General features: G+C 35.9%; 1 protein-coding gene across 1 annotated transcript in view; it reads left to right on the forward strand.

Moving 5' to 3' along the window:
• The window catches only part of LOC145676123 (uncharacterized), a 28,738-nt gene extending 20,059 nt beyond the window's left edge, over positions 1-8,679 (forward strand). Inside the window, exon 2 of the mRNA XM_081747026.1 lies at positions 6,500-8,679. Within this exon, the coding sequence (XP_081603152.1) occupies positions 6,500-7,667 (1,168 nt within the window). The 3' untranslated portion in view covers positions 7,668-8,679. The remainder of the gene's footprint in view (positions 1-6,499) is intronic.
• Positions 8,680-15,235: the final 6,556 nt, after the last annotated feature.

A 15,235-nucleotide genomic window follows, 5' to 3' on the forward strand; every position in this document is an offset into this window, starting at 1 on the left:
TCCATCCAGACGAAATAAAAAAAACAAATGTAGAAGCCTTAAGGCTCTAAAATCTTGTGTTTCAAGCTTTATAGCTCATACTCGTTCTGAAACATTGTTTTAGAGCCTGATTTTGTCACAAAATCTTCCTGTAGCTTCTCAGTCACCTTTATTTGCATTTTTTTCCCATCTTCAGAAACTGCATATCACATGAAGCTAGGAAGACGCTCCTTGTAAAGCTTATGGAAATTGTCAATCACGACAGTAGGTTTTGTGCTTCCCAAATCTGTAATGCGGGCGCAGAGCCTTAGACACTACTGACAACAATAAGTATAACTCAATGATTAATTTCATTTTGTTTCCCAGTAACTGTAATCAAATTTTCCATGGGCGTCATTTGGGCAGTACAAGAGGGTATAATTTCCCATTTTCCTGAGTTTGATAAATATATTGCTTGATCACATCTATAGTGTACACTGATATAAAGTGAAACTGTTATGTCGGCAGATATTCCTCCAGGACAAAATCTACAGTGATGCTGCTTTTAGGAACATGTTACGATAGCACATTTGCTAGAGCGCTTATATTTGATTTTAAGAGTTGAATGTTTGAAACGAAGCCATGCAAATTTATAATGGACGACATTAAGAGACAGAATCAAATATGGAGACAGAGAGGGATGATTTACATATGCAAGTTTAGAATTTGAGGAAAAGTAACACATATTATGAGGAAATTTGTGATTTTGTTAAACAGAAGGAATGTTTTTGATGTGCGAGAATTACACCGTCAGTGGTCAAATTAAGGCAGAAAACTTTATATAACATTAGTTTCTTGCAAAGAGAAAAAGATCTTAAGGTCTAAGCAATTAAGAATTAGAAAAAACTTTCGAGACCGGTTTCAAACCATGAACCTCTTAGCTACTGAACCATGACTTTATACATTCAACCACCAAGAACTTTACTTAGTCTTTAAGATATGTTTGTTTTAGCTACGTTGAGAAATTAATACAATGGAGTATTTCAAGAATTGACTCGGTGGGTTCGCTGGTTACATTGTGCGCAGACGTCTTGTAGCGTAGTTACAGGGTGTATAATGAACAACCCCTTGTTCAGGAACACTTGTTAATGCAGAAAAAGTTTGTTGCTACTGTGTTAATTAATTTATATTTGATACAACCTCCTGATAAAGCAATGTCAAATACTAAGATATAAATCACCTTTTTGAAAGTAATGGAAAAAGAAAGAAATATTCGTAAACATGATAGACTTTTGATAAAAACATGTGTAATTTTTAAAAAATAATAAATGCGATCGTGTATCTTTAACAAATATAGGTGTTTACCTGATCGTTTGCTAAGTGAATGGTTAGTGTAAGGGACTCATATATAGTTGGCCCTAAGTTCAAACTCCGTTCTTATATTTTTATTTTAGCTATAACGAAAAACTAGTTTCCTTCAGGTCGTATGGAACATGTAACAATCCACTGCTGTGTGAATATGTAAGATTGCAAACTTCGGTTTAATCTAGAGGATTTCTGGTCGTCTAAATGCCTAGAAGTGTTTCGAACGTTGGGCGAAACGCTTCCACATATAAAATCTCATATAGGTAACTGCATATTTTATTGGGAACAGGAAAATAGCTCGATGCATAATTTAATTAAGATTCAGACACAGCTGCAGATGTAACCTGATGTTGAGATAATTGACTAGATTCCTCGAGGAGCAGATCTGAACCTTATTGAAATATGTGGGCCTCTGCTGCTGCGAGACATCCGATCGAACATTCATCTACGAGTATCTGACGAGTTATGTGAGTGTTCAAGATGTGTGATCAATCTTTTGCATACAACGCTGTCTCTCGCCTGAGGATTGAGCAGCACGTCTTATGACATCTCTGATCGAGTCCCAAGGGGAATACAAACAATATTAATAAATGCTCGCCCATAGCATCATCAACTCGTTCGAAAGCTACCTAATTTGATTCATTTACAAGTATAGTTTTATCAAATACACTAGGTGACATCAGTAAATATACGTTTCTAAATGAGCTCTGCACTAATAAACAGATTAATATATTAGACTTGCTGGTTGAGAGGTATTGCACTTGCTATGAAATCAAAAGAATTTAAAGCAGTGGTTCGAATCCTGCGAAGACACTTACGTTTTATTTCCAGGGTTCTTTACATTACGCCTTCATCTATGTCCGCCTTCGTACGGTCCATAATGTGATGCATTGTATGGTCCGCGATACATTTTTACGTAGTATATAATTTATTATTATATTAAGAAGTATATTAGAGTATGAATGGAATATAGTATTTTCACACGACTGACGTCGCTGTGCAAAGATTCTTCAGTTTATGACATTGAAAGATGAGTGAAATATAGATTTCAAGATTTAAACATGTTACCTGCTACTATATTTAATTCAAACGTGAAGTTCTGGAACATACAAATTAAGTGTAGCTAAAAGAAAAAGAAACAAGAATAGCCGAGATTCGAACCTAGGACCATCGGCGTAGGAACCCCGTTCCCTAACACTTCGTCCAACAAGGCATGACGTAAACCAAGATTTTTACATTGTAAATTCACATCCAAGTAGCACCATTATGCAGGCGTGCAGGAACGTTTTTGGTATTTTTCTCTCCTAAAATATAACATATTTACAACTTCTCTCATTTTCCACTAGAGTTTCAAAAAGGATGATTAGTGTCTGAGTATATTGTCGCATTTATCAATGGCTCTGCCAAATACAACTCAATTCACACAGCATATGTTTTTTTTTTTATTTTTTTGCCTTTGAACATGTTCCTGAAAAGGGGAAAGTGCATTATACACCTTGAGCTATGGCGTACCTAACGGGCCTACAGTGCGCGAAATGTGTGGTAAAAAGGAGGGTCATTTAAGTATCGTAATTCAACTTTGCTGGTTTTTATATAGTTTAACTCTTTTTCCTGAATTTCTAAAATTCCCCTACTTTAGCCTTAGATTAAAATTATTTTTGGAATGAGCTGTATATTTTAAATTCTACTCAAAAGATTTATCACCTAATAACAGTGATGCAGGAAAGGATTGAGTTGTTTCAAATTAGAATAAATTAGCTGCATGATTAATGTTAGACAATTGTAGTTGGTAGTATTTCCGTATATGTTTTGAGGAATTCTCCGCCGTTGGTCAAACAATATGCGTTTATTAAACTTAAGGGAATTAAGCTACACTCTGCTGTCATGCCCAAATGACGCAAATTGCTTGCCATTACTGGGGAATAAAATGAAATTAATGATTGAATAATACTCAGTTGTCAGTTGTCTTTTGAGCTCTTCGCCCGCGTTACAGACATTGGGAAGCACAATACCTCCTGCTGTAATTGACAATTTCCATTGATTTCACAAAGAGCATCTTCCAGGCTTGATGAGATATGCAGTTTTCGAAGAAAAGAAAGAATGCAAGTAACTGCGTTTATGAAGCTATGGCAATAATTTGTAACATTTTTCCAGGTTCTAAAAGATCCTTGAAAAAAAAGGAACGAATGAAAGAGGCGGTTTTCGAGCTAAGAAGCATGTAACCATGATTTTTGTTTTTTTCCGTCTGAGTGGAAAGATTGTATTACGGCACACATACTGCTTTAGAAAAAGAGAGTAATAAGGCTAGTTGGACTGATCAATAGGTGCACGTAATGGATCAAGACGTGTGTCTCTGAATGCATAATACAAGGCGCTGGTGTTTGTTACTTGTTTGGATTTAAACCTTTTGCAACACTTTCATTGCATTGGATCTGTACAAGGAATGGGAAGAAAATGGGATAACGTACTCCAAGACACGGAACTGAAATGTATAAAGTATTCTACAGTACGTTTTAACGAAAATAACTAATAAATATAATTGAATATCACTGAAAAGTAAGGCACATAAGAAACTAAATTTCAGCATATGCAGATGTAATTATAAAAGCTTCAATTCAAAAGTACCTATACAGGCTATAATTCGATGAGCTTCGAAGTACAAAAACACGAAACACCGTACAAGTTTCAGTCCATATTTGAGTCGTTACGTAAAGAATTGACATATACTTCTTCAAGAACCGAGATAAATTAAGAAATTTTTACTATACCTTTCGTCTCGTCTCGATTCTCATCTACAAATCGAGATAATAATTTTTGTTAGCCTTCTCCCGTCTGGAATGTAAAACGTCCATTTTTCTCTCGATTCTGTTCGTTTTGTTTCAGAAACGAGATGAGAGATTCCTCTTCTCGTGGGTAGCCCTAAACAAAACTGGAATGTTCCTGCCAAATGTAACGTTTCTCCTTGTAATGTTATTACCTGAGCGATGGTGAGCTCCTAACTTTTTATCTTTTTCGAGATGATGATTATGATTATTATTATTACTGATGGCTTGATAATTGAAATATTGAAACATACAAGTATCAAATATCTTAAGATAATAAAACGTGTGTCATCGTCGACCAATCCTCACCAAAATTTCTAAAGTATATATATATATATAAGCAGTGGTTCCAATCCGAGGACCTGCACGTCACCTGTTGAGCGCCTTGAGCACTGAACCACGATTACTACGCGGTAAATGATTCGTGTTTGATGTGTTTATATTAGGTTTCTTTGCCACCAGTTACAAATTTCTACGTTATATTTCTCTGTTACAAAACATCTTTCCTATTTCTCTTACGATGATATAAGTAGATTATCTTTGGCATAGTTTATTTTAGTAATTTAAGTTGTTCTTAAACTTTTGGTTCACAATTTTGTTTCTTCCGCACACCGAACTACATAAAAAAAATCATACTTTGCATTTGGTTTCAAAACAGTCACCATTACCTCGTAAAGGGCTTATGTCCGTCACCATACAATAAGAGTGAACTCCTGCCAATAACGTGCAAGAATCGATTCCCGGCGGGTGCTCATGTGGTTCGGATTCCACGTTAATCAGTAGGTCCACGTCTCATATAGCCTTGCTGCTAAAAAGGGACGTTAAACTCAAAATCGACTCAACTCAACTCAACGTGCAAGAAGAGTACAGTAAAATTGTCTATTTATCAGACTCTGCATTTACTTTGGAAAATGAAAATGGTGAATGAGAGGAACAAATTGTTCAAGTGTTCTTCGTACAGAATTTCTGAGAATAGCACGTATATTTGAGGTATAGAGTGCCGGAATTTTCTGTTAAGAAATTCAAAATAGGAAGTGTTATATACTTTTTCTGATCAATGCTGTTTGGTGTTTTGCAGTGCATGCACATGCATTATACTCCTTAGTAATCCTTTGATGATTGTTTGAATGTAGCTAAGGCAAAGCTCTTCATCAGAGAGGACAATCGAGCGGAGACCATTTGATCTCCCCCGCCAGAAAAAAAAGATTGTTTGTAGTATTCATTCGGACACATCATACAAATAAGAAATAACGAACAGAAGGGCAGAAAATGTGCTATGTGGAAGAGAACTGTTTGCAAAATAATCACAAATACATTACTGGTTTACAAGTCGACTGTTACAAAAATAAATAAAATAAAATTGGATGAGAAAAAAAAAGAACTGCAAGGTTTAAACGAGAATGTTAGTAAGTAGGTAGGAAAACTCATTTACAAGTGCAAGACGGAATTCTCCCAAAATAGATTTCCTACATCTAATGAAATTGCCCGTTCCTATCTATCTCCTCTAAGTGGGAATGAACGAACAAAAGCTTTGAAGAAAGCAAACCTAGATTTATTTTGTATTTTCAACACTATATTTACGATTAGCTAACCATGTACAACATTTCTGTATAGAATGAAATTCAATAAAAAAAATAAAGTTGTAACATTAATATGTGTTAAAGAGCAAATCATAAACGTCAATTCACACCGACACAAAAGCTGAACCAAGCACTGCAAAAAACCAGTAAAATAAAATGGTAATAATTGGGTTCTTTAGCAACCACTGAACAACAAATTGCTTCAAATGACAACAATCATCTTACGATTATATAAATAGTATTATAATGGTTTGGTTACAAAAGAATTTAAAAATGGCGAAGAAGAATAATTGAATCGAAAAATCACACGCTGTTAAAATAGTTCTTTTTCTGAGTACAATAAAAGTATTCTGGTTCATATTTAAATATTAGCAAACAGACACAATTAGTTTTAATATAATCATTACTTGAATAAATGTATTACTGCAGGTAGGCGATATGGAAATGACAATAAAAAATAAATTAAAATGAAAAGCAGTCTTATCTATTTTCCAACACACCTAAATAAACTCATATCAGAGTGATATATTTCTTTCCTCACGAAGCAATTTGGTGTTCCTACTGTAGTTAGTTTGAAGGAGAACAATGTTTTGATATTATACTCTATTTATAAATAATGTGTTTAGGATAGTCTGCCTAAAGGACCCTAATTATTAGCGAGGTAAATTTCTGTAATCTCCATGTAAGTGTTACAACTACCTTTGTCTCAACGGTGTCTGTTAGTTGTATAGTTACAATGGATATTTTCTGTATAATATATTGAATATTTTTCAGAATTAATATAACCAATTCTTATGGATCTAGCAAGGAGCTTTACAAGAAATTTGATCTTTCAACACAAACTGCAATAAACATGGATATAAATCGTACGAGTGATAATAGTTATAGCCAAGATTACTTGTCCTCAATTAAAATTCCAAATGATACAAGATATTTCTCATACAGTTATCCTCGTCATAGCATGGAAGTTGCTCAAACATCCACCTTGAAAAAGGAATTGATTTCACATAAATATCACAAAGCTCATAGTTGTCCTCACTGCGGAAAAATATTTAATATTAAATGTAATTTGAAAAGACACATGCTTACTCATACATCTCAGAGAGCCTACCTTTGCATCCTTTGTGGGAAATCATATACCCAAAAATGTATTTTAAAGAATCACATTTTGTCTCATAGTGGTGAGAGAGCACATGCTTGCGTTCTGTGTGGCAAAGCATTCACTCAAAAATTTACTTTAAAGAGACATATGTTTTCTCATACAGGTGAGAAACCACATTTTTGCACCTTTTGTGGTAAGAGATTTAGTCTAAAAACGTCTTTAAATTATCACGTGCTTACTCATACAGCTGAAAGAAAACATTCTTGCATTCAGTGTGGTAAAGCTTTCATTCAAAAAAGTAGTTTAAAACTTCATGTTGTTACTCACACACAGGAGAGGGCATTTTCTTGCAACCAGTGTGGCAAAACATTTACTCAAAAAGGCAACTTGACTAGGCACATGCGCTCTCATAGTAGTGAAAGGCCATTTCGTTGCGTTGAATGTGACAAATCTTTTACCGTGATGTCAAATTTAAAGAGACACATGCTTTCTCATACCAGTGAGAGGGCACATAAATGCATTCAGTGTGGCAAAGCATTTACTCTCAAAGATATGCTGAAGAGGCATATGTTGACTCATATAACCGAGAAACTGCATTCTTGTATTGCGTGTGGAAAAGCATTTAGTGAAAAATATAAGTTAAAGAGACATATGCTTAGTCATACAGGTGAAAGGAAACATCGTTGTGTTCAGTGCGATAAATCTTTCACTCTTAAGAGTACGTTAAATGATCACATGCTAAGTCATACAGGTGAGCGAAAATATTCTTGCAGTCACTGCAGCAAAGCATTTACTCTTAAGAGTACTTTAAAAAATCACATGCGTACTCATGCGAACTAATACTAGAACCCATGTATTTAGCGAAGAGAAGCATTTTCCCTAAAAGGATTAGAGACTCAAATGCCTAAGTAAATATTCTGTTTTTTTCGTGCGGAAAAGCGTTATTTAATATAGCTATTTAAAATTTCAAATCATCCATATTGTCGAGAGGCCATATTCTTAATTCAGTATGACAGATCGTTTATCCGGAATGGTGATTCAAGATCACATGCTCTGTCATAATAGTGAAAAGTCATATCATCGCATACTGTGTGGAAGGTCATTTGTGATAATAGAAGAAGGTATAGAAATAGTTATTTGTATTGAAGTAAATTAGAACACTTTCACAGGAGATGTGAATCCTCCTGAGGAAGGAAATATTTTCTTCGCGTGTTGTATTGAAATGTTCCATTCGATGAAAAATTTCTCTTCTAATTATGTACTGTTGCAAATCTCCACCATCAGGTATATTAGTTATGATTTCTTTCACTAATAAAAACTCGTATGCTATTTGTACTTTTATGTTGCTTTAGCAACATCACAAATGTACACAGATGATGTGTATACATTTTTTAAAATGGCATTGTATCTATTGCGTTCTAATTTTTACTGCTTAGATTAGCAAAACTGCAACTAGCCAGTAATGTTATATTGAGAAACAAAATATCATAGAGAAGAGCAATTAATACCAGAATTTACAACTTACATTTTTGTCATTTTTAATAGGCTTTCTCTAGATTCGTTAATCGAATCTATTTAGTGTGTTCAAAAGTATGTAAATTTTTTTTTGTTACTTCAAATGACAAGAAAAGATCGGCAGTAAATGTGACAGGGCTATGAAGAAAGCAATCATTGGTGAGGATAAATAATAATAATAAAAAGAGATGTATTTTATAAAATCTACTCTTTGTTGTAAGAGGAACAAATTTCCTGTGATCTTTGATTAGAGAAGCAATATTTTTCCCCACAAAGAAATTTTAGCTGTTTCTTCTTTCAGAAACTTAGAATTCTTCTCCCAATTTAGTGTCAACTTTTTTTTTTTTTTTTTTTTTTTTTTTTTTTTTTTTTTTTTTACAAAAGTAAAGTCAGATACAATGCGGTGGAACCGGTTGCCTCACCTCTTCCGCGAAGTCAAACTTCGGATTGCGGGTTCCATTTTTACAATTTAGAATGATTGTTTAAATTGTGACAGTGTTGTATCAAATTGGGAATCGGAATTTAAGCCTTTTTCGAGCAAATCATTACGGAAATTTTCTGTATATACAGAGTAAGAGATAACTACGTGGACAAACTTCAGCACGTGATTCCGGACACCTGTAATAGTAAAACGTTCTGCGACCAGATGAGAGCCGATAAATAATTTGGGCGGTACTGGGCACCGAAAACGTGGAAATATTAATTTGAGAGCTCCACTATCTTAATTACAGAGTTAAGGCGGCAAGGTCATGTCAAAGATACCGAACCTGCTCTATTCAAACATGCCTATGCTGCAAGCGTAATATTTGTGCGCAAGGAAGTGGCAATCCCTAGATAGTTTCTGCCAAAATGTGGGTCCCAATTAGCACGGCCCGATGGCTAAACGAGCAGCAAGTAATGTTTTTTTGCCGGAAATGTCACATCGCCAAAATTGGCATTTCGGCGCAGGAATTTACATATGCTTTGTGGGATTGCATAACTGTAACAACAGGCAGGCGTTATATAATAATAAGATTGTGTTACTGAGTGGCCAGATCTGCGAGAGGGGGCTTTTTGAAATGAATAGAAGTAGCACATTTTGTAAGCAGCTGCAACACGTAGATATTTGAATCATTCTTAACACACATGAAAATAGCGTGCAGAAACTGGAAGCTATGAAATATGAAAGACTACTAAATAAGAGAAACATGCATGTGCATGCAACAGGTGGACCAAGTAAACGCAATTGGTAGGTAAGTCTTGTCACGTCTCCGGTTTCAAACGAGGCGAGACGTTAGAAAGATCGCGTCCCGTGGCAACGCTTGCACGAACACGAAATAGTTGTGGTTTATGAGGGTCACTGAAACACTACACTGGTGGCGATGGCCCACTTTATGGAAAAGAATTAAGAAATGTAGGACATCCAGGTCCATTGCAGTACAGATTTTTTTCCGGCCATATTCCTGGTGGTACTGAGGAAAACCTTGACAAATGTCATGATGGACGTCCCGGAATATAAAAATGTTATTGTGTGGCATGTACGTCCAGCCAGCATAACGTCCGGGGAGGCTTTGGGAATGAATTATTATCACATTCGCGTGGTGTAACTGTTGAACAGATAACAGGAAATCAACAGAAAGCAATGCATAGGAGTAGCACGAGAAGAACTACGGTAGCAATTATTTGTAGTATTATTAGTACTATTATTATTAGTACTATACATAGCATGAGTATTAGTATTATTATTATGAATAATAGCAGTAATAAAACTAATGATAATACGTATAGTAACAAGAATCATAATAAATATGCATTGAAAGCCGAGTCTAATGCACAGCAGAAATGCAGTAGTTTCAAATGTAAAGCAGATCACAAACGAGAAGAGAAAAACTGCAATGGTGTAGACGTAGTACGTAGTACAGTACATAGATGGCACTCTGGCATGTTGCAGGAGTAACTGCACATCCAACATGTTTACTGTTCGAGTGTGCCTCGTGAGTAAACGTGTGTTGTTTGGTGCTGGTAGAATGTTCCGTTGTTCCTACCCAGAACCGGCCGATATGTTGTTCGTGTATAGCAATGGTCGGGAAGCAGCAAGAATTTACGCGAACAAGTATCCTCATCGATAGCAACCGAATTACCAACGTTTGCTACAATATATCGGCTTTTGTGAGAAACAGGGTCGATTGATGGACTGCGTGAACGTGGAGGCCATATGGTGTACGTTCATGCACCAAACCTCGAAGAAGGTGTGCTATAAGAGATTGCGAATAATCTCAGTGCAACCTCTAGGCAAGTGGCCCGCCAATATAAGCCAGGCAACTCTGTTAAGTATTCTGCACTATAACAACTACTATCCCTATCACTTGCAACGTTCCCAGTCATTATCAGCTATTATTATCCCTCCACGGGACAGTTTTCGTCGATGGTTATTACACTACTATTGTCACCACTATTGTTGGATTTCTGTCGTCAATCCCCATCTCAAATGAGGTGACTTGATTGAAACTGGCGTCACCAATCTACACAACCGTCATATGTGGGATACAGAAAACAACATAGAATGGTTCAGTCGTCAAATCAGAAACGGTTCATCATCAATGTTTGGGGGCCTGGATTCTTGGGGGCCACTTACTTGGACCAGTATTTCTGCCACAGTACCTTAATGGACAGGCTTATCTCAATTTTCTGCCGAACACTCTGTCTATTGAAATTCAAAATGTGCCATTTCAACTACGACGGATTATGTATGTGGTGCATTATAGAGCTCCAACCCTCTTTCGACAGCCCGTCCGCGAGTATCTAAGCACAATTTTCTCCGGAAGATTGAACGGAGGTCCTGTTGCCTGGCCTGCCGGTCACATGACCTGAACCCTCTCGACTATTAATAGTGAGCACATGAAAATTCGTTCATGCCGAGGCAGTTCCTGATTTCCAAACGCTTCAACAACTTATCCGTATAGCATTTGACGAATTTGAGGTGCAAGAGATACGAATAGAGCGGTTTCGAAATTCCATGATGCTACGAATTGATGGATGTATTGACACGCAGGGAGGGTACTTGCAATATCTCCAGTGAAGATTCCAGACGCAAGGACATCAGCTGTGACATGCAATAAGGAACTGTTCGAATACACGTTCCAATACATGTTTTGTGTAGTTACCTTTCATATTTGATAGTTTCGAGTTCTTACACCTTACTTTCATCTGCGTTTCGATTAATTCCCATGTCTACATATTGCAGCTGTTTACATAATGTGCTAGTTTTATTCATTTCAAAAGACTTTCCCTCTCAGGTCTGGTAACTCAAGAACATAATCTTGTTATTACGTAAGACCTACCTGCTGTTACAGTTATGCAACCCAACGTAACAAATGTAAATCCCTGCGCAACATTGACCATGTTGGCGATATGACATTTCCGACAACAAATCATTGCTTGCTGTTCGTCCAGCCGTCGAAGTGTGGAAATTGAGACGCACATTTCCGGGGACTCCCTTGCGCACGAATGTCACATTTCAGCATAGGCATTTTTGGGTAGAGCAGGTTCGGTTTCTTTGACGTGACCTTACCGCCCTAGCTATGTCATTCAGGATAGTCGAGATATAAGGCTCTCAAATTAATATTTCCACGCTTCTAGCGCTCTGTACCGTCCAAACTATTGATGGGCTCGCGTCTGTTCGTGGGACGTTTTACTCGTTCTGGTGTCCGGAGTCACCTGCTGAAGTTTCTCGACGTAATTACAGTTCACCCTATAAACACACACACACACACACACACACATATATATATATATATATATATATATTGTGTGTTATTTTTAAAAATAAAAGTACCGTACACTGGACCTCAGGTTCATAATCTTACCTGATTATTACATATTAATTTCATAATACAATAAATGTAATGATAATCAATATATCTTAGTGATTTGTTTCTTGATTTATCTCTTTTTGTAAACGGGCTAAAGTAGGCTGTTTGTTTTAAAATCCATCAAGAGTTCCAGAGACACTGAATTTCAATAACAACACACATACAGTACATTGTGCACATAATGTTCTTCAGAATACTAATGATGCTACCAAATGTTTAACAAACCTCTATTAACTTAATGGATAAAGTTTGTGGTAAATATCTAGGGATTGTTTCCGTTTAATACCATTCGTAGTAGTGAATAAAAAAAAATAATTCGACACATTAAAATAGGAACTGAGCAAAGATTCGTCTTCGGAGAAAGTACAGAGTGAGAGTACCAACAGAATATTTGTACTGGCTTTCAGTTTAGTCGGATTACAGCGAGAGACTAATTCGTTTGAATTCTTTTATTGAGGGAGGTCAGACTTTTCAGAAGAAATGGATGAGATCTTTATTGTTTCTATTGATCTTCGCAAGAGGAGGAGGGAAGACGTGCCAGCGAGCATGGACACGGAAGCCCAAATATTTCTAGTCCCAGAATTAATTAACTAGTTTCAAGAAGGAACAAGAGAGGAATAATAAGGTAAAGAGAAACAACAATAACTCTGATATTCAACTCTCACAGGGCTTCACAGAATAAAAGATTATTATACAAAACACGTCACGATGACATTAAATTGGCCCATTTGAGTTGTTGAACGCTTTGAATGATGTAACTGCTTAGGACTGCAACCACAATACTTCAGTTTGTAACTTTATAATAGAAATCACAATAGCTGTCTACAGCTGAAATACCAATTGCAGAACTCCTCCCCTTCACTAATGCCGTCTGCATTTCAATGGTGATATCACCACGCAACTGTACAGGAAAAAAATAAAGGATCCTATGTTGGTGGTTTAACCATTGTATTACACATTCGAGAACTCAGAAATTAGAACTGCAATTAGAACTCGAACTTTGCACTTTCGAGCGTCAGTTTAATAATTTGAACACGTCTGCATATATATATATATATATATATATATATATATATATATATATATATATATATATATATATATATATATTGCACACGTATCTAAATTAAATCTGTAAGATTTTACGTCCCACGTTTATTACAGTTAGGCTAAAGGAGACGGTGATGAGAAATAAATGAAATGGTGAGATTAAGAAAGTGGGAGGAAACGGAAAATCCCTGAGTAAACCCACGCACATGTTGTTTGTCCACCACAAAGTTCACTTGGCACTAGCTGATACCGAACCAAGAACCCCATGTATGGAGGTGAACGCTCTACCTGTAAGTCACCGTGGCCCAACGCATACATATCTAGTTGTGTGAAATTTATCGGTATATGTAGAAAATATATACATTGTGTATATTTATACGTTAATTCGTAATAAATAACCCTTAATCCATAACTTTCATTGATTAAGAAATTAAGTAATTACTGTAATTTCAAAGATATATAGGAGCTATATTTAAGATTTTCAATGTGCTTCTCCTTCCATCAATATTGAAAAATTCGTAAAGAAATCTCTTCTGAATTTCCATCATTTTTCACGTTTTTTTTTTTTTTTTTACCGTAATAAATCGAAATTAAAATGTTGTTTGTACAGTCATGTACAGAATAAAATTGGAGTTTAGAATTATTACCGGAAATTAATGCTGTCATCTATTTCGAACATTCTAACAGGACATAGTGTTTATTGTATTGAAATTTCATTTTTTATCGATAGTATGAAATAATAAGTAGTTGTAAATTCCTATAACTGTTCTCCAAGTGAATTCCTATATAATCAAAGGTAGTTTTGTCAATTTTAAGAAAAAGTCCAAAATATGTCTCTTGAAAACAAGACATCTGCGCTTGCGCTAAATAATCTAAATAGTTAATGATTTTACTACCTTTAGTGCTTGAGTAGTGGTCAAAGTAATAACATTTAATTCTTGGTTCTGCACATTTTATGCAGCTGGGTCATATATGAACCTAGGGTGTCCTTTGTGCTACGAAAATAGCATTGTTAGAAATGTTTATTCTTTTTCCTTTCGAACTTTTTACGGCAGAAGTGCAATATATCGTGGCCTCAATAAATAAGGGACTTATACTGGGAGAAATACCGCTAATGCTGAGTAAGGAGACATCATCCCCAAACTGTGAAAGAATCACCAAGTAGAAGATCTGGTCGGTGTGCTTTCTGTCCCCGGGACAAATAATATGTGTATTGCTTACGCAGCTTATGTGCCGAACATCGCTTTGGTATTTGTGTCAGGCCCGTATCCACGGGTGGTCTAAGGGGGCCCGCCCCCTAAATTTTTGCTGGCCCGTCTAAAATGTTCAAGGTAGGCTTGCAAATGAACCATAATATGGCGAATTATAATATGTGAAGTGTTCTTCAGTAATACTGTGAACAAATCAGAATTTTCAAAACTTGTGTAGCTGTTTCAAATAATTTGGATGGGAAAAAATGTTAACATTTGTATGATTTTCAAGCAATATAACTAATAAAGAGAAAATTCGGTATTCTTCTATCTGGTGACCTACAGACCTATATCTACAACAATAACCGAACCTAACCTAACCAGTTGCAACAATATATGTTATATTAGGTTTTAGTTATAGATATACGTCGGTAGTCACCAGTTAGATGATTACCGAATATTTAATAGTAAACCATTAACCCAATACTTGTGGTTAATAATAAAAAGCTGTTGCCAGACTATGAGAAATTTCATGTATAGATGTTACTCACACATGTAGTCTAATCTAAAATAAATTAGCACATGGTACTAACTCTTACTCGACTGGTGTATACATTTTGTAATGGGTCATATATGACCCCACAGTATACTTTGTGTCATTATAATGCTATGATGTCCTTTCAGGGCCAACATTGGATATTTCCATCGGCACGAAACAGCATCATGGTTGAAATTCGTTTCTGTTTCGGTTACCACATTATTGCGAAAAGGTTGCCCGCTATTGTGGGCGGTATTTTGCGTT

Source organism: Thermobia domestica, chromosome 18 (assembly GCF_964235325.1).
Source record: "Thermobia domestica chromosome 18, izTheDome1.hap1.1, whole genome shotgun sequence".
NCBI classification, from domain to species: Eukaryota; Metazoa; Arthropoda; class Insecta; order Zygentoma; family Lepismatidae; genus Thermobia; species Thermobia domestica.